This window comes from Haematobia irritans, chromosome 3, assembly GCF_050003625.1.
Source record: "Haematobia irritans isolate KBUSLIRL chromosome 3, ASM5000362v1, whole genome shotgun sequence".
NCBI classification, from domain to species: Eukaryota; Metazoa; Arthropoda; class Insecta; order Diptera; family Muscidae; genus Haematobia; species Haematobia irritans.
Window position 1 is genome coordinate 186,350,879 of NC_134399.1, and position 24,768 is coordinate 186,375,646.

The 24,768-nt window shown below is 32.8% G+C and overlaps 1 protein-coding gene across 1 annotated transcript in view; it reads right to left on the minus strand.

Annotated features, from left to right (window-relative positions):
* The window catches only part of DIP-beta (Dpr-interacting protein beta), a 130,919-nt gene that overhangs the window by 45,132 nt on the left and 61,019 nt on the right, over window positions 1-24,768 (minus strand). The window contains exons 3-4 of the mRNA XM_075301960.1: window positions 7,828-8,020; window positions 7,436-7,564 (exon numbers count right to left, since the gene is read on the minus strand). Coding sequence (XP_075158075.1) covers window positions 7,436-7,564; window positions 7,828-8,020 — 322 coding nt within the window. The remainder of the gene's footprint in view (window positions 1-7,435; window positions 7,565-7,827; window positions 8,021-24,768) is intronic.

The window sequence follows — 24,768 nt, forward strand, 5'->3', positions numbered from 1 at the left end:
AAATTTTCTGTTGGTTAAGAAGGATTTAATGAAATTGTACATTCTAGGACCAAGTTCCCATTCAGATAGTTTCTGAAGTACAATGTGAATGCCAATTCTGTCGAAGGCTTTAACAAAATCTACCGACAGTACAGACGTATGATTTCTCTTCGAGCGGTTCTTGCATATGAGATGGTCAATATATAACAAAGCATCAGTCGTACCTAATCCTGGTTGAAAACCCACCTGATATGGGGATAGTAGGTTATACCTCTTGATGAACCACATTAATCTCTTGGACACGATTCTTTCTAATACCTTACTGATACAAGGTAATAGAGATATTGGTCTGTATGAGTCTAGTTGATTGATTGGCTTGTTGGGTTTCACAATGGGAACCACGGTAGCCGTCTTAAAAAATTGGGGTATGACTCCGCACTTGAAAATATCATTGAAATGATCCAGAATGCGACTCTTAAAAGAGAATGGGGTCATCTTGATCATCGGATATGATATTCTGTCTAACCCTGCGCTTTTTCCCTTTACAGAATTAAGGCAACTCGAGAGTTCCTGAAAAGAAAACGGCTCTTCCAAGCGTTTGGCCTTAGAGGAGCAAGTGCCTCTATATTGGGGAAGCAGCAATATTTGATCCTTTGTATTGCAGAATAAAGTGGAAAAATTCGAGTCACTAGAATTTGAGGACCAATAATGTGCGAATGCTGAAGAGATATCAAAAGAATCTGATAGGGAGGTACTGTTTATATCTATGGATCGTATAGTTTGAGGGGAAAAATTACCAGTTAGACAACGAATTTTATGCCACATAAAGCTAGTTGATAAAGAAGGATTTATCGACTCTGTAAATTTTCTAAACGCCTCTAATTTTGCAACCTTTTTAGCCCTGTTAAACACTGCGTTTCGTCTTCTATATTCAATAAGATTATATGTATTCATGTCGCGACGAAAATTTCTCCAGGCCTTTTGCTTATTTTCCCTTAATATCTCCATCTCCCTAGACCACCATGGGACATTTTTGTTTAGGACTTTTCTCTTTGTCTGTGGAATACTCTCATTAGCGGACATTCGTATTATTCTCCTGATTTGGGCACTTTCTCTATTAACATTGTCCGTGGCAGGTAAATTCTTGGAGTATCTTATGATATTAAGGGAAAATCTTTCCCAATCAGCCTTGTCAGTTAAGAATTTGGGTCGGAAGCCCCAGGAACCCTTACAACCGTAGTCGACTGTGGTGAGAATGGGAAAATGATCACTATTGTGTAGGTCCTTTATTATGGACCAACGGCACTTTGGAAAGAGGGCTATTGATACCAAGGAGACATCAATATGAGTCATTGTGCCATGTGTACTAATATGAGTGGGAGATCCGTCGTTCAAGACTGATAGGGCTCCATGCGTTCAGATCTCCAAGGATGATTAGAGGAGTATTAATATCTGATGTGAGGTCGATAAGATCCGAAATAATGATAGACTCATTAGGTGGTAAATAAAGAGAAAAAATACTAAATTTCATATTTAAGTCTATTTGAAGACCAATTGAACATGCACCCGATCGGGAGCTAATGGTTGTGTGAGGTATGTTCCTCTTAATCAGAATTGCAACCCCGCTCTTAGCGGCATCGTGAGTATTCGAAAAATACCCAGCATACGATTTCGGTACAAACGGAGTAATACTCCGTTTACACTTTGTCTCCTGTAGGCAAATAATATCAGGATCTTGTCTTGATAGTAGTAATTGTAAATTAGAGTAATTGTTATAGTATCCCCTAATGTTCCACTGTAGAATTTTAAGCGTCATAAAGTATTAATTATGCTTTCGTGAAAAATGAAAAATTATGTTTAAAGATATTTAATCTGATATAGGTTCAGTACAAAGATCTTCCAGTAAGTTAGAAGTATTCTTAGAGGATGTACTACCCTTCTCTATAGAGTAATTTCTAGAGCTGTTATTTCCCTGTGTCAAGCTGTTTAGTTGGTAGTCGTTACATTTCATCATTATTTATAGACTCCTATAGAAGAATCGATCAAGAACTAACTGGGGCAAGTGTTACCACAATCCCAGCAATTCGATTGTGGATGACAGACTTTAGTGGAGCTTTCTACGCAATCCATGTTGGAGCGTATATAAGATTCGGCCTGGCCGTGCTTACGGCCGTATATACTTCTGTTAAGTCAGTGCAGAACTTTGCTATAATAGGTCTTATATAGACCGACCTACCGTCTTAACTTCTTGAGGCGGCAATTTTATCCAATTTGCTTGATATTTAAAATAATATAGTTTAGATCTAAAATAAACCATGTTGAGTGTAATTTATATCGAGCAATGTTTCGATATAAGTCCTTTATAGACCAAAACATAAAAGATTTAAATTTTAAGTCGGTTAATGACCTGGGGCGGAACGCAATGTTAGAAAATAAATATGGGATACATTTTAATCTGAACCAATTTTGAGGCAACTTCGCAAAAGTGTATTTATGATTTATCGGTTGATAGATATGTATTAGAATTTTAGGAAAATCTGAGTCAGTTTAAGAAGTTTTCGAATAAGCAATGGCGATTTTACAAGGAAAATGTTGGTATTTTGACCATTTTTGTCGAAATCAGAAAAACATATATATGGGAGCTATATCTAAATCTGAACCGTACGGACAGTCAGAATGTTAATTCTACTTCCTGTGCAAAATTTCAAGTAAATCGAAGTAAAAAATTGGCCTCTGTGGTCATATGAGTTTAAATCGGGCGAAATATATATATGGGAGCTATATCAAAAACTGAACCGATTTCAACCAAATTCGGCATTCATAGTAAGACTGTTAATTTTACTCCATGTGCAGAATTAAACGTAAATCAACTTTCATAGTAAGAATTTTAATTCTACTCTCTGTGCAAAATTTTACAAAAATCGGGGTAAAACTCTGGCTTCTGGAGTCGTGAAAGTGCATATCGGACGAATGATATGTGTGAGAGCTATACCGAAATCTGAACCGATTTCTTCCAAAATGAATAAAGTTCTATTCGGACCCAAGCACATACTTGTGCCAAATTTGAAGTCGATTGGACTAAAACTGCGACCTAGACTTTGGTCACAAAAATGTGTTCACAGACAGACGGAAAGACGGACACTGCTATATCAACTCAGGATCCCACCCTGAGCATTTTTACCAAAGATACCATGTGTCTATCTCGTCTCCTTTTGGGTGTTGCAAACATATGCAGTAACTTATAAAACCCTGTTCCACAGTGTGGAGCAGGGTATAAAAAGAACAAGTAAGTAAAGTCTAAACTCAGGCGGGGCCGACTATATTATACCCTTCACTCCTATGTTGGAAAAATATGTGTTACCATCTCAACTAATTCACATTTGCTGGAAGCTATATAAAGGAGACAATTTTTTTACTTCTACAAAATCTCTAGAATTAAAATTTAAATCGGCTAACGCTATCCAGTTAATTTGAGGAAACTTCAATTGAAAATGGGTCTAAAATGTGTAACAGTCTACCATAACATATTTCCCAACTCTGATGTACGTATATATGGGAGCTATATATAATCTGAACCGATTTTGAGTAACTTTGACATGTATCGTTAGAATAATAATTCTGCTATCTTTGCGAAATTTCACGTAAATGGGAGTATAACTTTGACCCCCTGGTCATATGAGTGCAAATCGGACGGAAGATATATATGGGAGCCATATCTAAATCTGAACCGATTTCAACCAAATTTGGCACAATAACCGATACTACTTAACGTACTCCTTGTGCGAAATTCGAAGCAAATCACGGCAAACCCCTGGATTTTGAGGCCATATAACTTCAAATCGGACGAAAGATGTATATGGGAGCTATATCTAAATCTGAATTGATTTTCACTATATTTGGCACGTACCGCTTGTGCAAAATTTGAAGTAAGTCAGGGCAAAACTCTGGCTTTTGAGACCATATAAGTCCAAATCGGGCGAAAGATATATGTGTGAGCTCTACCCCTTGTGCAGAATTTGAAGCAAATCACGGCAAAACTTTGGCCTCTGTGGTCATATGAGTCTAAATCGGACGAAAGATATATATGGGAGCTATATCTAAATCTGAACCGATTTGGCTGATATTTTGCAAGATTTTCGAGATTCCTAAAATATTTGGATGTACGGTATTTCAAGAAAATCGGTTGATAAACACGCTAACTATGACCAAATCGGGGATAAATATATATGGCAGCTATATCTATATCTGAACCAATTTTTTTAAAAACCAATAGCGATTGTCTCTGCCCCAAGAAACGGCCCTATGCCAAATTTGAGGATTTGGCTGATATTTTGCAAGATTTTCGAGATTCCTAAAATATTTGGATGTACGGTATTTCAAGAAAATCGGTTGATAAACACGCTAACTATGACCAAATCGGGGATAAATATATATGGCAGCTATATCTAAATCTGAACCAATTTTTTCAAAAACCAATAGCAATTGTCTCTGCCCCAAGAAACGGCCCTATGCCAAATTTGAGGATGATCGGACTTCAATTGCGAGCTGTACTTTGTGCACAAAATCTAAATCGACTCAGAATTTAATTCTAAGCCGATCGGTATACTAAAGGATGGGTCTATGACCACTATTTCTTGACGTTACATAGAAATGCACAAACTTAATATACCCTATATCTAAATCTGAACCGATTTCAATCAAATTTTGCGCACTTGACTATACGATTAAGTGTTATGTTTGTACAAAATTTCAAGCAAATCGGTATAAAATTCTGGCTGCTGGGTCCATATTGGTGCATATCGGGCGAAAGATATATATGGGAGCTATATCTAAATCTGAACCGATTTTAACAAAATTTGACACACTTAACGATACTATTAAACGTACCCCTTGTGCTTTTGTGGCCATATAAGTTCAAATCGGACGAAAGATATATATGGGAGCTATATCTAAATTTGAACCGATTTCAATCAAATTTACCAAGCATTGGTAGAATGTCAATTCTACCCTCTGTGCAAAATTTCACGAAGATCGATAGTAAACTTTGGCCTCTGTGGTCTTCTGGGGTTACGTATAGCCCCTCTATATACGGACCCCCAAATTTAGCTTGCGAGGCCTCTAAGAGAAGCAAATTTCATCCGATCCGGCTGAAATTTGGTACATGGTGTTAGTATATGGTCTCTAACAACCATGCAAAAATTGGTTCACATCGGTCCATAATTATATATAGCCCCCATATAAACCGATCCCCCGATTTGGCTTGCGGGGCCTCTAAGAGAAGCAAATTTCATCCGATCGGGCTGAAATTCGGTACATGGTGTTAGTATATGGTCTCTAACAACCATGCAAAAATTGGTCCAGATCGGTCCATAATTATATATAGCCCCCACATAAACCGATCCCCCGATTTGGCTTGCAGAGCCTCTAAGAGAAACAAATTTCATCCGATCCGGCTGAAATTTGGTACATGATGTTAGTATATGGTCTCGAACAACCATGCAAAAATTGGTCCATATCGGTCCATAATTATATATAGCCCCCATATAAACCGATCACCAGATTTGACCTCCGGAGCCTCTTGGAAGACCAAAATTCATCTTATTCAGTTGAAATTTGGTACGTGATGTTAATATATGGCCTCAAATAACCATGCAAAAATTGGTTAATATCGGTTCATAATTATATAGAACCCATATAAACCGATCCCCATATTTGAACTCCGGAGCCTCTTGGAAGAGCAAATTTATTCCGATCCGGTTGATATTAGTACGTGGTGTTAGTATCTAATAACCATGCAAAAATTGCTCTATATCGGTCCATAATTATATATAGCCCCCATATAAATCGATCCCCAGATTTGACCTCCGGAACCTCTTGGAGGAACAAAATTCATCCGATACGGTTGAAATTTGGTACATTGCGCTAGTATATGGCCGCTAACAGCCATACAAAAATTGGTCCATATCGGTCTATAGTTATATATAGCCAATGGTCAATCACACAAAAATTGGTCCATATCGCCAAAAATAATCTACCAAAATTTTATTTCTATAGAAAATTTTGTCAAAATTTTATTACTATAGAAAGTTTTGTCAAAATTTTATTTCTGTAGAAATTTTGTCAAAATTTTATTTCTATAGAAAATTTTGTCAAAATTTTATTTCTATAGAAAATTTTGTCAAAATTTTATTTCTATAGAAAATTTTGTCAAAATTTTATTTGTATAGAAAATGTTGTCATAATTTAATTTCTATAGAAAATTTTGTCAAAATTTTATTTCTATACGCAATCCATGGTGTAGGCTACTTTAGATTCGGCCTGGCCGAACTTACGGCCGTATATACTTGTTTAAAACTCAATTAAAATGTCAATTGGAAAATTTTTGGTGAAATGTTTTTCTGAATCGATTTGGCTGATATTTTGCAAGATTTTCGAGATTCATAAAATGTTTGGATATACGGTATTTCAAGAAAATCGGTTGATAAACACGCTAACTATGACCAAATCGGGGATAAATGTATATGGCAGCTATATCTAAATCTGAAACGATTTTTTCAAAAACCAATAGCAATTGTCTCTGCCCCAAGAAACGACCCTACGCCAAATTTGAGGACAATCGGACTTAAATTGCTAAATCGACTCAGAATTTAATTCTAAGCCGATCGGTATACTAAAAGATGGGTCTATGACCACTATTTCTTGGCGTTACATAAAATATATCTCGCAAGCAGAGCACCATTTACTCTCATTCGATTTTCTCATTATGTTGATGTCTGTCGTTATCTATGTTATCTCCGTCGCCATCTTTATCGTTTTTCCCTATCCCTATATATGTTTTATATTTCTAAATTAATATATGTTTGCATCCAGAAACATTATATTTAACAAACTGTGATGTGCCAAACAAAATATGTTCTAATATATTATCATCCCAAACATTTTATTCTAGTTTATAAACATTATATGCTTGCACTTACCAATAATGTGCTACAAATTTTAGTTTCAAACATGGAAAACAGTTTTTTCGTTCATGTATACACCCTCAAAAATCGACTCCTTAACATATTTCTAAACATATTATGCTTCATATACTTCTGAATTTATTTTCAGAATGTGTTCAAACAAAAAATCATTTATACTATGTAAACATATTATGTTTGACGGTAAGTATATATTTTTTACGGCCCCGAATTGTTAATTCCCTATTTGTGTATGAGAATTACGTGCTTGCAACACCAAACATATGAAAACCCTTAATTCTCGTCCGTGTAGCAATAAATCTTAAGGGCCAAATTATTGTACATTTTACTAAATTTTTTTTCGTTTTGCAACCGAAAGGTGTGCACTGGTTTTTCAGTGTACCTTAAAATAGAAAAACTTAAAAAAATTGTATGTTTTGCAAATGAAAATGTTATGTGTCAAATTGTATATGAAAATAATAATTTTCAATACTTACAATGCACCTGTAGCTTCATACGTTTGCTCACTGATGGTGGAACACCATTTGAGGCGATGCACATGTATGCTCCCATTTCAGATCGCGTGACCTTAGACAATGTCAGCATTTCACCTTCTACGGCTAAAGCTAAACGTTTTCGAAAAATGTTGAAAATGGAGAGAGAAAAAAGATGAATAATAAAAAAATAATGGTTTAAAATAATTTGTTGTTGTTGGCCAAAACGTTTATAACTTAATTTATGAGTTTGTGATGTTAATGTAATTTGTACATGCACTTTTCACCTTCTTGCAGCTCACTACTCCCATTGGTACATTTAGCCACTTACTGTTGCCTTTTAGGGAGTGATATGAGAGAGGAGGTGGTTTTGGATGGAGCTTTTGTGTGCTTACCTTTTGTCTTCTGATGTGCACCATTGCGAGCTATAATTTCTCTGCCATCCTCACGACGCCAAGTTATCCTTGGCTTGGGATGTCCCCGAGCACGACACACTAATTTAGCTGAACCACCTTCTGGGACCATCATATCACCCGATGTCTCCTCGTTGATAATGTCAGGTGGTATAACAACTTCCAGAACAGCTGTCTGTTAAATGGTGTAACAAAGGAGGGAAAGTAGGGAAATAAGAACAGAACAGCAGTGTATGATTAGAAATTTATTCGTTTTTATTAAAACACAAATATGCAGAAAAGGACTTTGAGAAAGACAATTCTAGTCAATATGACAATGGAGGACCATGGATGATGGTCTACTAATATTTATTCAAATGTCGTATGTTTCGCTCTCGCCCTCTCTGTCCCTCCCGTCAGCAGAAGAGATGGCTTTATGGGTGTATGTGTTATTCGAGAAGCTTATGTTGCTATGAATAATTTTGCATTCAATTATCACTTTAAGAGCATTACACAACTAAGTGTATCAAGAAGTGAGAATACTAATTTCAATCAGCGTAACAATAATCTTTTGGGAAATATTTATTTAATTGTAATTAACGTGACTGGTTTATGGATTGTGAATTAACTAATTAACTCACTCAAGTGGAGTTTGTCAACAAGGACTGGTCCTGTGGCTATACGGAATATTTAGTAAGGAAAGATTCCATGCAAAATTTAAATTAGCCCATATGAGTCTATGTAACATTTAAAAAAAGGCAGATTAAATACCTATATAAGCCACTATAGATATTGACCGGTTTATATAGAGGTACCTATAAAGAAAGGTAACTAGAGTGCCAAACTTCAAAAGGTTCGGATGAAATTGATTCTTTCTTCAGGCTTCAGAAATCATGGAGGTCTTTTTATAGGGAGGCTGTATATAATTATGAACCGCTATGGACCAATTTTTGCATTATTATTAGAAAATATATAGTGGAATATATCGTTCGGAAGTTAGCGTGATTTCAACAAAAGACATCGCTACACCGACTAGAAGCTGGCGAAGCGCGGTCTTGATATGACCGATACTTTGGTATTGTTTTGTGGCAACTTAACTCGCCACAATGCCACAGGAAACGTCAAACGTATTGCAATACTGAGATTGTGGTGGCCATTGTGTTGAGTGCTGTTGGAATCACGGTTGCCACTCGTGCCATTATTTTAACCAAAAAAATTTTAAGAAACTTTGACCACAAAGCTAAAAAAAAAAATATTTTTTTAATTTTTTTTATAAAATTTTGTGATTAGTTAAATTTTAATGAATGATCTCTCCTATTAGCGACAATTTTGTGGATGTATAAATATCCTGTGAATTGTAAATGTGTCGTAGTTTTAGCGATTTACTTTGCACCTGCAACGACGCTACATCCACTAGTAGCTAGACAATTTTCCTAGGGCAGGCTATAGCCCCCCTAGCTAAAAAATTAATAGACTGAAGTTATAGGTTCAATTAATGTTTTATTTTATAAAAATTAATTAAAAATCATACATCAACATAACTAGACAATAAATTTCTAAGAAAGCAACTAATAGTAGTTCCACACTTTTTCCAAGAAAAAAAAAAATTGGGAGTTGTTCCAAAGGCACAACATTAAAAGCACTTCCAAAAATGTCCTCTCAAAAAAGTTAATTATTTTAACTACACAGCAAATTTAACTAATTAAACTTTTTATAGCTCGTTTTGTCATATTTTAATGGGTATTTCTTTTTCAAATAGGCTAAAAAGATTTAATAAAATGGTACAAATTATTCAAATGCCGAAGAATGCTAGATTGCCGGAAGAATGCTAGAAAAATCGATAATTTTTGAAAATATTCCAGGTCAAACGTTTCAGACATTGGAATACATTAAAAATTATAATTTTTTTTTATTCGGGAAAATATCACAAAATTTTTTAATTCACATTCAAAACACTGGATTCCCATCACAACTTTTAAGACGTGATGTAAATTCAGTGCAACGGCTGCTGAAATGGTGGACATCCTTCCTATGACAGTTCATATTACAGTCATCGCTTCTCCGCCAATTTTGCACCACTCCGACACCCAAAATAAATTTTTCACTAATTTTCTAAAATTTTGGGGGTTCTAAGCCCCCTCCCCAGAGGCCTTCCTACGCTTATGGTACATCTCCAAGAAAGGAGAACTTACCCACAATGAATCGTATGAAATAACACGATAATAACTTTTTTAAAGAATTTGAATTTTCTCTACAGAAAATTTTGTTAAATTTGAACTGAAATTTGAAAATTTTGTCAAAATTTTATTTCTATCGAAAATTTGGCAAAATTTTATCCCAGTATAAAATTTTGTCAAAATGTTATACCTATAAAAAATTTTGTCAAAATTTTATTTCTAGAGAATAGATTGTCAAAAAAATTGTATTTCTATAGAAAATTTTGTCATAACTTTATTTTTGTAGCAAATCTTGTCAAAATTTTATTTCTATAGAAAATTTTGTGAAAATCTTATTTCTAAAGAAAATTTTGTCAAAATTTTATTTTATAGAAAATTTTGTGAAAATTTTATTTCTATAGAAAATTTTGTCAAAATTTTATTTTTATAGAAAATTTTGTCAAAATTTTATTTCTATAGAAAATTTTGCAACAATTTTATTTCTATAGAAAATTTTGTCAAAATTTTATATCTATAGAAAATTTTGTCAAAATTTTATTTTTATAGAAAATTTTGTCAAAATTTTATTTTTATAGAAAATTTTGTCAAAATTTTATTTCTATAGAAAATGTTGTCAAAATTTTATTTCTATAGAAAATTTTGTCAAAATTTTATTTCTATAGCAAATTTTGTCATACTTTTATTTTTGTAGCAAATCTTATCAAAATTTTATTTCCATAGAAAATTTTGTGAAAGTCTTATTTCTAAAGAAAATTTTGGCAAAATTTAATTTTATAGAAAATTTTGTGAAAATTTTATTTCTAAAGAAAATTTTGTCAAGATTTTATTTCTATAGAAAATGTTGTCAAAATTTTATTTTTATTAAAAATTTTGTCAAAATTTTATTTCCATTAAAAATTCTGTCAAAATTCTATTGTTATAGAAAATGTTGTTAAAATTTTATTTCTATAAAAAAGTTTGTCAAAAATTTCTATAGAAAATTTTTGCAAAACTTTATAGAAATAGAAATTTTATAGAAATTTTTTCAAAATTTTATTTCTATAAAAAAATTGTCAAAATTTTATTTCTATAGAAAATTTTGACAAAATTTTATTTCTATAGAAAATTTTGTCAAAGTTTTATTTTTTAGAAAATCTTGTGAAAATTTTATTTCTATAGAAAATTTTGTGAACATTTTATTTCTAAAGAAAATTTTGAAAAATTTTAATATTGTTAATATTTTGTAACAAATTGATTTCTATAGAAAATTTTGTCAAAATTATATTTCTGTTGAAAATTTTGTCAAAATTTTATTTCTATTGAGAATTTTATTAATATTTTATTTCTATTGAAAATTTTGTCAAAATTTTATTTCTATGGAAAATTTTGTCAAAATTTTATTTCTATAGAAAATTTTTTCAAAATATTATTTCTAAAAAAAAATGGTCAAAATTTTATTTCTATAAAAAATTTTGTCAATTTTTTTTTTCTTTAGAAAATTTTGTACAAATTTTATTTCTATAAAAAATTTTGATATTCTTCCTGCGAACAATCTTGAGGAATCAATAAATATATTTTACGAAACTTTGAACTCATTCATTGGTAAATCTGTCCCATTAATTCGCGTTACTAATTACACTGGTCCGCCCTGGAACAACAATAAATTAAGCAACTTAAAAAACAGGAATAATAAACGTTACAAAAAGCACAACAAATCTGGCTCAGCTACTGATTACGCAAATTACTCAATCGCTCGTTCGGAATACAGCTTGTAGAATAGACAACCATACAAAAATTATCTATCAAAACTCAAAAATTAATTGAAACTTAACCCAAAATCATTTTACAAACTTGTTAATTCCAAACGTTAATCGAATGTTTATCCAAGAACTCTTCACTGTGGTACTGTTGAGGCGGATGATAATGTATCTATATGCAATATGTTTTCTAAGTTCTTTGCAACAACATACTCCCATAAGAATTTCAAACAATCTGATGTGTACCCATATAAGATAATGAAACATTCTACACTCTCCATTCCTTTTATATCTCCTAATAGTGTGCTGAGTTACATGGAAAAGATAAAATGTTCTTTTCGTTCGGGGCCTGATAGTATCTCCAGTAACATACTAAAATATTGTGCTCATTCTCTATCGACTGCTCTTTCTATTCTATTTAATGAATCTTTGCGAACTGGTATCTTTCCCACTCTGTGGAAGGACTCATTTATCATTCCACTATTTAAAAGTGGAAACAAGACTGATATTACTAATTAGAGAGGCATTGGTAAACTGAGTGCTATTCCAAAACTAATGGAGAATATTATATCTGATCTTTTGGTTCACCAAGTCTCCTCTTTGGGAGCCACCGTGGTACAATGGTTAGCATGCCCGCCTTGCATGCACAAGGTCGTGGGTACGATTCCTGCTTCGACCGAACACCAAAAAGTTTTTCAGCGGTGGATTATCTCAACTCAGTAATTCTGGTGACATTTGTGAGGTTTTCAAAGCTTCTCTAAGTGGTTTCACTGCAATGTGGAACACCGTTCGGACTCGGCTATAAAAAGGAGGTCCCTTGTCATTGAGCTTAACATGGAATCGGGCAGCACTCAGTGATACGAGGGAAGTTCACCTCTATCATAATTCACCTCAGATCATAATGCTTTTGTAAGCTTGCAAACAAAAACTGAGCTGTCACTGTAATAAATGATAGCAACCTGGCTACAATAGATATCAATCACACTGTTTACACCCTCAAAAACAAAATCGCTTCTGTAACATATTTTCAGGATTGGTCCAAACAAAATATTGTTTGTATTGTTCAAACATATTATGTTTCACCTTAGACATGCACTGGTAGAAAAAAATTTTAATGAAATTTTCTTTGTGTGGATATATTTTTAAGGTGCCAATTGGTCATTATTTTACTTGCAGCATACACTCTAGGTCTCTCTTTCTAAACACATATATGTTTATAGGCTATTTCCAAATTAATAGATGTTTGTATCTAAGCATATCATATTTACAAACATTTTATGTCCCAAACATAACATGTTCTAACATATTAACATTTATGTCCCAAACATGTTATGCTAGTTTATGGACATTATAGGCTTGCACTTAAAAATATTGTGTTAAAAAAATTTGAGTTCCAAACATAATTTTTACATCCAAACATATGAAAAACAGTCTTTTTCGTAGGTACTGAGAAATTTCCCTTGAAATTTCCGTGGAAATGCAATATTCGAAGGAACTATGCACTCAAAAAAAAAGTGAACTCACTATTTCACTAAAGCCAATTTAACTATATTTTAGTTCATGAACTTATTATATTTGGTGAAAGTTTCATCTACTCTAATAATTTTTTGCGTACGTTAGTTAAATGAACTAAAAGACGGGAAAAATTATACTCAAGTTAAGGATAGAGATTTACTAAATTCGTATTTGTCGTAAAATAGTTCATTATTTCTTCAAATTTGTACATTTTACTACTAAATCGTCCATCATGAACTTCGTATGTCACTAAAGACATTCTTGCAATTTTGAACTCCAATTTTTTCCTTCAAACTACAAAATTTTCTTTAAAAAGGGGAAAAAATTATCTATGTCTAACAAATTTTCTTGAATTTGTCGAAAAATATTTACTTATTTTTTTGATATCGGCGCGATGCCAGCGCTTGTAATACAGTTTAGTTAAAAATTTCTAAAAATATTCAAAATTTTCGAAAATTAATCAAAAGTTTTCTTCCTGGTGGGTTCACTGTTTTTTCAGTGTGTAAGATTATCACAATTTGATTTTTATACCCTTCACCACTACTGTGGTACAGGGTATAACAAGTTTGTGCATTTGTATGTAACGCCAAGAAGGAAAAGTCTGAGACCCATCGTTTAGTATACCGATCGTCTTAGAATTAAATTCTGAGTCGATTTAGCGATGGCCGTCTGTCTGTCCGTCTGTCTGTCTGTTCATGTATTTTTGTGCGCAAAGTACAGGTCGCAGTTTAAGTCCGATCGTCCTCAAATTTGGCACAGGGCCGTTTTGGGGAACAAAGACGATCGCTATTGATTTTGGAAAAAATCGGTTCAGATTTAGATATAGCTGTCATATATATTTATCCCCGATCTGGTTATAATTGGCGTGTTTATCAACCGATGTTCTTCAAATTCCGTACATACTAATATTTTATGAGTCTCGAAAAACTAGCAAAATATTATCCAAATCGGTTCAGATTTAGATATAGCTCCCATATATATCTTTCGTCCGATTTAGACTCATATGGCAACAGAGGCCAAAGTTTACTACCGATTTTCGTGAAATTTTTCACAGAGAGTAGAATTGACATTCTACTAATGCTTGCTAAATTTGATTGAAATCGATTCAGATTTAGATATAGCTCCCATATATATCTTTCGTCCGATTTGGACTCATATGGCAACATAGGCCAAAATTTACTACAGATCTTCGTGAAATTTTGCACAGAGGGTAGAATTGACATTCTACCAATGTTTGCTAAATTTGATTGAAATCGGTTCAGGTTTAGATATAGCTCACATATATGGCTTTCGTCCGATTTGCATTTATATGGCCTCAAAAGCTAGAGTTTTGCCCTGACTTGCAAATTTTGCACGAGAGGTACGTTTAACGGTGTCGTTATGTGTGCCAAATTTGGTTGAAATCGGTTCAGATTTAGATATAGCTCCCATATATACCTTTAGTCCGATTTGCACTTATATGGCCTCAAAAGCCAGAATTTAACCCTGATTTGCTTCAAATTTTGTAACAGGAGTGCGTTTAATAGTATGGTGGACTGTGCCAAATTTGTTTGAACTCGGTTCAGATTTAGATATAGCTCCCATATATATATTTCATCCGATTTGCACAAAAGCCAGAGTTGAAGCCTGATTTGCTTCAAATTTTGTATATATACGCCAGAGTTGAGTAGAATGTTTCATATTTTAGACCCAATTTCAATGGGAGTTTCCTTCAGTTGACTCGATAGTTTCCACAGAGAATATATTTAATATACTTTTTGGTCTAATTGGTTCAGATTTCGTAGTCATATTTCACACTGTAATACCACACTTTCTACAAAACGGTCGAGTTTTAAATAAAATAGGCCAAATAATATATCACAACCCACATTTGACCACATATAATGCCGAGATTTAACCACTATCCTTAAAAAAATATATAGCACTATAGATATTAAATATTACTTAAATTTTCCTTTATCTCGATAATTCGTAAATATTATTTCGTACAATTGCATTAAAATTGCTCTAGCTTTATATTTCCCATATTTTGTAACTAACATTATGTTTTATCCCAGGGTGTTAGCCGATTTAAATTTTAATTCTAGAGATTTTATACAAATACAAAAAATTGTCTATATAAATTATATAAATATTTCTAATAAAAGCCTTCATAATAACTCCCAACAAATTTGAAAGAGTCGAAATGGTAACACAAATTTTTGTTCTACATAGTGGTGAAGGGTATAATATAGTCGGCCCCGCCCGACTTTAGACTTTACTTACTTGTTTTTTTGTTTTTAAATCAGGAATTATCTTTCTTGCCTGACTAACCACCACTGGTTTCTTTGGTAGAGTTATGCATTCATACAAAAAAAAAAAAAAACTTTAAACCTTTTCACATCTTCATTTTGCTTTAATGCCAATTATGCTTGTAAATGTATTAACATTTTTATGTAATTTCCATCGTCAAAGGAATTCCTTTACATCATGTAATAACATCCAAAATTTCTTCTTCTGAATATTTTACATGGAAGAAACATAAAGAGAAATGTATTAAAATGAAGCAAAAAATTTACAAATATTTTCTGGGATATGGATGGATGAATGATGGAGTATAAAAAGCCGTTCAAATACGAGTACTCTTAACACACGGTACTATACACAGACTGACTAACTAACTAACTAACTGTGTACAGAGGCTACCAATGACAAATTGTTAGCGAATTGTATGAGCTCCTTGATATGATGGAGTATTCATATGCTTGGATATTTATTCGAATTTGCTATCAGTCGTGGTATGCAATGTGAGCCGTAGCGTGGAAGAAACGCCAACCACCATTGGAGCATGTGGTGAAGAGTTCATGTGGTGGCACACAATGACCTACCTCTCTCTTTGTCTATGGTCATTGCATATGGATGCATTTCATGTGTGTGGCCTGGTGTCCTTTATGTCAACATAATGTTTTATTTGCCTTCCACTTAATTCACTTTGTAAAGCATCATCATCATCATCGGCATCATCATATCGTGAGATTTTATTACAGTCGCGCAAAATACAGTTGCAAACCAACTGAGAGTTGTGTAAAAAAAACAAACCAAACCTAACCGAACCAGCAAACATTGATATGAAATTGAAATTGTCATCAACTTGAGGATTTTTTTGTTGCTTTGTATTTTATTACTCTTCTCTTTGTCCGATATTTTTCCTAGTGGATAACTATATTCGAGAAAGTCTTTGAGCATGTATGGCCTTGGAGTACACTACCATCAGTATGTGCGTAATGCTGAGAGAATCGTCAATGGGTAACAAGTATATACGGCCGTAAGTTCGACCAGGCCACCATGGATTGCATAGAAACTTCTATTAAAGACTGACATCCACAATTGAATTACTTGGGTTGCGGCAACCCTTGCTGATGACAAGGTATCTCAAAACTTCTTAACACCGTCTTCTAAATTGTAAATCAGTCCATACGGGGTATATATTAAACAAACAAGTATATACGGCCGTAAGTTCGGCCAGGCCGAAGCTCATGTACCCATGGATACTAAATACTGTCATCCACAATCGAATTACTTGGGTTGCGGTAACACTTGCCGATGACAAGGTATCTTAAAACTTCCTCACATCGTTTCTAAATAGCAAGGTAGTCCATACGTGGTATATATTAAACTAAAAAATAAATATATACGTATATAATTAAGTTTGACAAAATTTTCTGTAGAAATAAAATTTTGACAAAAGTTTCTATAGAAATAAAATTTTGACAAAATAAAATTTTGACAAAATAAAATTTTAATAAAATTTTCTATAGAAGTAAAATTTGGACAAAATTTTCAGTAGAATTAAAATTTTGACAACATTCTCTACAGAAATAAAATTTTGACAACATTCTCTATAGAAATAAAATGTTGCCAAAATTTTCTACAGAAATAAAATTTTGACAACATTCTCTAAGAAATAAAATGTTGACAAAATTTTCTATAGAAATAAAATTTTGAAAAAATTTTCTATAGAAATAATATTTTGACAAAATTTTCTATAGGAATAAAATTTTGAAAAAAAAAAATTCTATAGAAATAAAAGTTTGGTAGATTATTTTTGGCTCGAGTGGCAACCATGACTACACAGAAAAAATTTCACAAAAATTATTATTATTAAAAATTTAATTGATTGAACAAATTTTTTTAATTGAAACAAAAATCAATTACTAAAATTAATAGTATCAGTTAATTTTTTAATTGGATCAATTAATTTTTTAATTGACCTTCAATTAATTTTTTAATTGATACTATCATTTCTGTGATTGAAGATATTTCAATTAAAAAATTAATTGGATCAATTAATTTCGTGATTGAATCAGAAAATTTTTTTTTTGTGTGTATGAACCGATATGGAGAGGTTCCGGAGGTCACATCTGGGGATCGATTCATACGGGGGCTATATATAATTATGGACCGATATGTACAAATTTTTGCATGGTTATTAGAGACGATATACTTATACCATGTACCAAATTTCAGCTGGATCGGACGAAATTTGCTTCCCTTAGAGGTTCCGTGAACCCAATCTGGGGATCCGTTGATATGGGGGCTATATATATAATTAAGGACCGATGCGTACCAATTTTTGCATGGTTGTTAGAGACCAACACCATGTACCAAATTTCAACCGGATCGGATGAAGTTTGCTTCTCTAAGAGGCTCCGGAGGTCAAATCTGGGGGTCCGTTTATATTGGGGGGCTATACGTAAAAGTGGACCGATATGGCCCATTTGCAATACCATCCGACCTACATCAATGACAACTACATGTGCCAAGTTTCAAGTCGATAGCTTGTTTCATTCGGAAGTTAGCGTGATTTCAACAGACGTACGGACGGCCATGCTTATATCGCCTTAGCATTTCTTTGCTAGACCGGGGACTTATCAGCCAACCTGGTATTGTAAGCTTAAAACAAACAATGTGGTACTCGAATTTATTACGGTAAGTCTTTGTTGTTGGTTTGTTGTGTTTTTATTGAATTTATATTGAATTTTGTTTTAGATAACTTTTGATCCGATGACAATGCATTACAAATTAGTGTAATATATAAACATACATGTATTGAATTATTTATTATACCCTCCACCCTCTAACAACCACTTGTAATCATGGAAAAATCGGTTTAATTACATAGTATTTTCACTTCAAATGGAACCTTTTACATTTCAAATCAAATGAATACTTTTTTCAAATTAAATCCATTTGTTGTAATTTTTAATGAATTTGTGCCTCAAAATTTTATTCGAATTCATACTTTAGATCATTGATGGTTGGATTTTAATTACTAAGTATATATGAAATGCCAAGAATATATACAAAATTTCGTAAAAAAAAAATAGTTCGTATATAGGTTTCCCAATAAAATTTAAGACAAACTACTATCATTTGCAATTTTCTTTTGGTGGTAATTCTTTTTAAAGAAATCTAGTATTTTCTAATTTTTCTTTTACATATGTGATTCCTATTTCCTACACACAGAAAACAGATAGGTTGAAAATCGATTATTGTAACGAAAATTCTACATTTACAATCAAATCACAGTTGTGTCATTCATTTTACTTTATTTACAATCGTTATTTCGTTCCTTCTACCATTTGTTGTTTGTAATACAAGACAATCAGTTGTCTAAACTAAATGCCTCTCTTTTGAAAAAATTTGATCGAATTCGATAGGCACAACCAACCTTATAAAACCTTTGTAACTGTCATTTAGTAGTCAGCACTTTCGTTTGGTACTCACAGCCAAATTCCTTTGAATATTTTTTGAAATGTCAATAAAATTATTACCATCAACATTGAAGTATAGTGTGTTTTTTAATATCAAATAACTAGAACTGAAAACGGAATATTTCTTATTCGTTTCGAAGTTTCTCATCCGTGGACAGCCTATAAAATATAGTCGTGAACAACTCGCGCCGTGCGAAACTGGCCTTAATACACTATATTGGCTGTGAAACGAAAATAATACACAGCAATATTGGCAAAAACAAATAGCTTCAGGGTACTTACTGCTACGGTGCGCATCCTCAATATGGAATAATTTCATTGGCGGCTCTGAAAAAATCCATCTCTATATATGAAACCCCAAGAAAGTGACCATCGGGGATAGGTTCGTATGTCTTTTATAAAACTCCACACTAATTTCTTTACTTAATTTATTGTGTGTTTTAGACATGCTATAGACAGTTCGGATACCATCTATAAATACTAATATGCGAAGAGTACCAAAGATTTAGCTCCATTATCTGTCGATTCCCCAACCTATTCATGCTGGAGGGTATACTTTTAAGGGTGAACATTTTTTATAATGTATTAATATATTGTATTTAAGTATATGTATCTTCCTATCATATAAAAAATATAAATAAAATTCAGTAATTTGTGGGTTTTTGTTATTCAATTCGGTCATGGTGCTTTAAAGTTGGGAGATACAACTAAATGAAAAAGGGAGCAACGACCAATTTCATCGTCTGACACAACCAACTCCATATATAGTATTAGTTGGCTTTCCCATCATTCGATTGAGTCGACCGAATTTGTTGGGTGTCACAACTGCCAACTGGTAGTTGCTACAACTGCCAAAAGGAGGTTGGCAATAAATTCGATTGTCACAACCAATCTGTATTCTCTGTGTATTTCTGCAAAATGGGCAAGAAATACCCAGCAAAAAAAATTTGGAAGTTCTTCCAAAGGCACAACTTTAAAAGCACTTCCAGAAGATGCACTCATAATGATTTTCTTTATTTTACCTACCCAAGATGTTCTTTTAATTCAATTTTTTATAACTTTGTTTTTTTATACTTTTTATGGGTTATTTAAACTTTTTTTCAAATACACGCAAAAAAATAATTCTTTCCTCCCAAACGAAATTTTGGACAAACAAAGTTCGTTTCTCATTTGCTTTTCGCTGTAAGGAAGTGTATTTGGAAGAAAAGTATATACTTTTTGTGATAAACGTTTATTCTTTTCCAGGATGTAAAAACAATTTCATAAAGACTAACTCAAAAAAAAATTTTTCTGGCTAATTGCATTTTCCCTCACATCTTTCTCACTTCCACGAAGATTTTTAGTTCTTAGCACCTTTTTCTGTAATACAAACAATGTAGAAGAAATTATACGATTTTATACATTTTTAAAATTTTTTTACCTTTCGCCTGGACGGAGAATCGAACCGCGGACCATGCACTTTGTAAGCCAACACACTAACCACTGAGCTATGTACCTGTTATGGTCACCAATAGATAAATATCCATATAAGTTATATTTATATAGCATAGCTTGCGGCGCCCACGAACCGAATAAACAAAGTTTATTTAACAGAAACAAACATTTAGTTTGGCACCGTGGAGCAGTGGTTGCTACGTCTGACTCTCATGCCAAGGGTCGTGGGTTCGATCCCTGCTTCGACTAAAGTTTTTTTTTTTTTTTTTTTTTTTTTTTACATACATTCTACATATGTTCGGAAGATTCCGAAAAAAATGTTCAACATTACATTGTACTATATTAAATTTTGAACTGTAAAATGTGTTTTATTAAAGACCAAAAGTCAGAAAAGAACAGTGTTTGATATAAATGAAATGGACTCTGTTGTTGTTTCAAAAATAACTCTTTTTATTGAAAAAATAAAAACTTTGTAACAAACGAATTTTTTTGGTGATACAAGTTTAAAATTTTCGAAGCAATTCAAAAAACTCTAACAAAAGAAAAACGTTTTCGGTACACGTTTTCCAAACGTTTTTTTTCTTTGCGTGTAGGTTAAAAACAGAGCAAGAATTCATAAAATGGTACAAATCATTTAAATTTTGTCGAAAAAAGTGCTAAATCCAATCTGAAAAAATTGTGCATTTTTGAAAATATTTGAGGCCAAACGTTTCCGACACGCGTTTAAATCCATTAAAAATTATAAATAACAAGTAAAGAAAGTCTAAAGTCGGCCGGGGCCGACTATATTACATACATTTAAATATCACTCGATCTGGACAGAATTTGATAGACTTCTACAAAATCTACACAGAAAAAAATATCACCAAAATATTTCCAATTAAAAAGTTAATTGAAGTTGAAAATTTTTTCAATTAATAAATTAATTGATACAATTAACTTTTTAATCATGATAGAAACATTAAGTTAATTAAGTCAATGATTGAAATTTTTAAAATGTTTAATTAAAAAATTAATTGATACAATTAACTTTTTAATCAAATTCGGAAGACTAATTCAGTTAAAAAAGTGCTGATTTTTTGTTTACTTTTTTAATTAAAAATGTATTTCAAACAATCATTTGTTAATCCAAATAAAAACTCTAAGCCAATCTAACTAAGTAATTAAAAACAGTTACCTTTTTTAATTAACAAATTAATTGCGTTTTGCAATCAACATCAATTAAATTTTTAATTGAATCAATTAAAAAATTAATTGAATTTTGCTGAAAAAATCAATTAATTTTTTAATCAAGAATTTTTTTCTATGCCCAATTAAAACTGTGATTGATACTATCATTTTAGTGATTGAAGACATTTCAATTAAAAAATTAATTGGATCAATTAATTTGGTGATTGAATCAGAGAAAAAAATTTTTGTGTGTATACACTCAAAATTTAAGTCGGCTAATGCACTAGGTTGGAACACAATGTTTGTAAAAAAATATGGGAAACATTTAAATCTGAAGCAATTTTTCGCAAAATTTTATTTATGATTTATCGCTCGATATATATGTATTAGAAGTTTAGGAAAATTAGAGTAATTTTTGCAACTTTTCGACTAAGCAGTGGCGATTTTACAAGGAAAATGTTGGTATTTTGGCCATTTTTGTCGAAATCAGAAAAACGTATATATGGGAGCTATATCTAAATCTGAACCGATTTCATCCAAATTTGGCACGCATAGCAACAATGCTAATTCTACTCCCTGTGCAAAATTTCAACTAAATCGGAGCAAAAAATTGGCCTCTGTGGTCATATGAGTGTAAATCGGCCGAACGATATCTATGGGAGCTATATCTAAATCTGAACCGATTTCAACCCAATTTGGCACGAAATGCTAATTCTACTCCCTGTGCAAAATTTCAATTAAATCGGAGTAAAAGATTGACCACTGTGGTCATATGAGTGTAAATCGGCCGAACGATATCTATGGGAGCTATATCTAAATCTGAACCGATTTCAATCAAATTGTGCACACTTAACTGCACTACTAATTGTACTCCTAGTGCAAAATTTCAAACAAATTGGGCCAAAACTCTGGCTTCTATTGGTCCATAACGGGCGAAATATATATGGGAGCTATATCTAAATCTGAATCGATTTCAACCAAATTTGGCACGCATAGCTACAATGCTAATTCTACTCCCTGTGCAAAATTTCAACCAAATTGGGCCAAAGCTCTTGCTTTTACGACCATATTAGTCCATATCGGGCGAAATATATATGGGAGCTATATCTAAATATGAACCGATTTCAATCAAATTTTGCACGCTTGACTATAAGACTAAGTGTTATGTTTGTACAATATTTCAAACAAATCGGTATTATACTCCGGCTTCTGGGTCCACATTAGTGCATATCGAGCGAAAGATATATATGGGAGCTATATCTAAATCTGAACCGATTTCTTCCAAAATAGGGTTCTATTCTGACCCAAATTAGGAACATGTGCCAAATTTGAAGTCGATTGGACTTAAATTGAGACCTAGACTTTGATCACAAAAATGTGTTCACAGACAGACGGACGGACGGACAGATGGACATGGTTATATCGACTCAGACACCCACCCTTAGCATTATTGCCAAACACACTATGTGTCTATCTCGTCTCCTTCTGGGTGTTACAAACATATGCACTAACTTATAATACCCTGATCCACAGTGTGGCGCAGGGTATAATTATAAAAATTATTTATTTGACAAAATATCAGAGAATTGTTTAATTTACATCCAAAACATTGAATTCGGATCACACCTAAAGAAGTGATGCAAATTCAATGCAACGGCTGTTGAAATGGAGGACTTCCATCCTATGACAAGCCCATGTCAAATTCATCGCTTCTGCGTCAATTTTGCACCACTTCCGGATCCAAAAAGAACATTTTCATTACTTTTTTGGCGACGCTTTTTTGCTGGGATATTTAACATGAACATTTTGTATGATTTTTCTGTTGGTCAGACAGTTCTTATCCCAACTGTATCATGTTTTTTTTACCGATTTTACCGATTTTACCTATACATTTACAAATAAAATTTACTCTCTGCATTCTGTAGGGTATACCACAACAAAATCAAACGACTGGTGAACGCATGAAATATACAAGAGATTTCTCAAATGTTGTCGCCAACTTCATTGGCTTCATATTCCATTTACAAGGTGAGTTGAGTTGAGTAACTCACTTCCGGTAGGTTATTGTATGCGTGTGTGCATATGACTTACAATGCTTGTTTGTTTGAATGCATGATTGTTAGCTTAACACTCACACATGCTGATCACAAATAAATACCACATGCACACATACGCAATTATTCCCTATCGGCACTGGCAATAGCATAGCGAAAGAGAAAGTTGGAATTCAGTTTTTTTGGTTGCTTCGCAACCATTACGTACTTGAAATGAACTCAGCTACTCAACAAATTTGAACTATTGACTTTAAGAGCTTCGCATTGCGTTGGCGGAGACTACGATGGATAATTCCCTTAACTCCACTCTCATTCATATGTCAAAGTTAATTCATTCGTTTCGTATGTAGGGAATTTTGCATTTACCGTACGCCATATATATATCTCCATACCAGCGTGTGAGTGTGAATTTTTTTATGCCTTTGTAATGATTTATGCGTATTGGGGTATACATGAGCACGTGAGTGTGTTCGTGTGCGTGGCTAGAAATATACATAAATTCCAGCCATTTGCATTCGAATATATGCAAAGATGTGTAGAGTTGTGTATTGGGTTATGTACCACGGTTTTTTCTTCGCTATTTCTCTCCGTTTTATTTATTTTTATGATTTAAGCTTTAATATGTTTATTGTTTTAATGTCGTTTGTATATTAGCTCCCATATTGCTCTGTTGTTCATCGTCCCGATGAATTGGATTTGTTTGGATTCGCGATAAAATTGTCAATGGCGGGTATGGTTCAACTTTTTGAAAGGTGAAATGAAACACAGAGAAAAAATATTTTTTTTCACAAAGGAGAATTTTGAAAACAAACGTGTACATTAAAAAAAAAAGCTTACACGGTTCCTAAGATTTTGTCGTTACACTAATGATTTTGGTATCGATTCCAACAAAGTGGATAATTTAAGTAAGGATAAATTTAAGACACGCTTCTCTTTTAAATTTGAGTTTTGCATATTTGATTGTAAAAAACAAATTTTAATTTATATGTTTTTTCACCTATTTTCTTCATGTGATCTCAAAGCCCTTTAAAAACGTGCTAGCTATAATTTAATTCCCATATTCATGGTCAAGTTAAAATCATATGTTTCATTTAAAAAACATCTT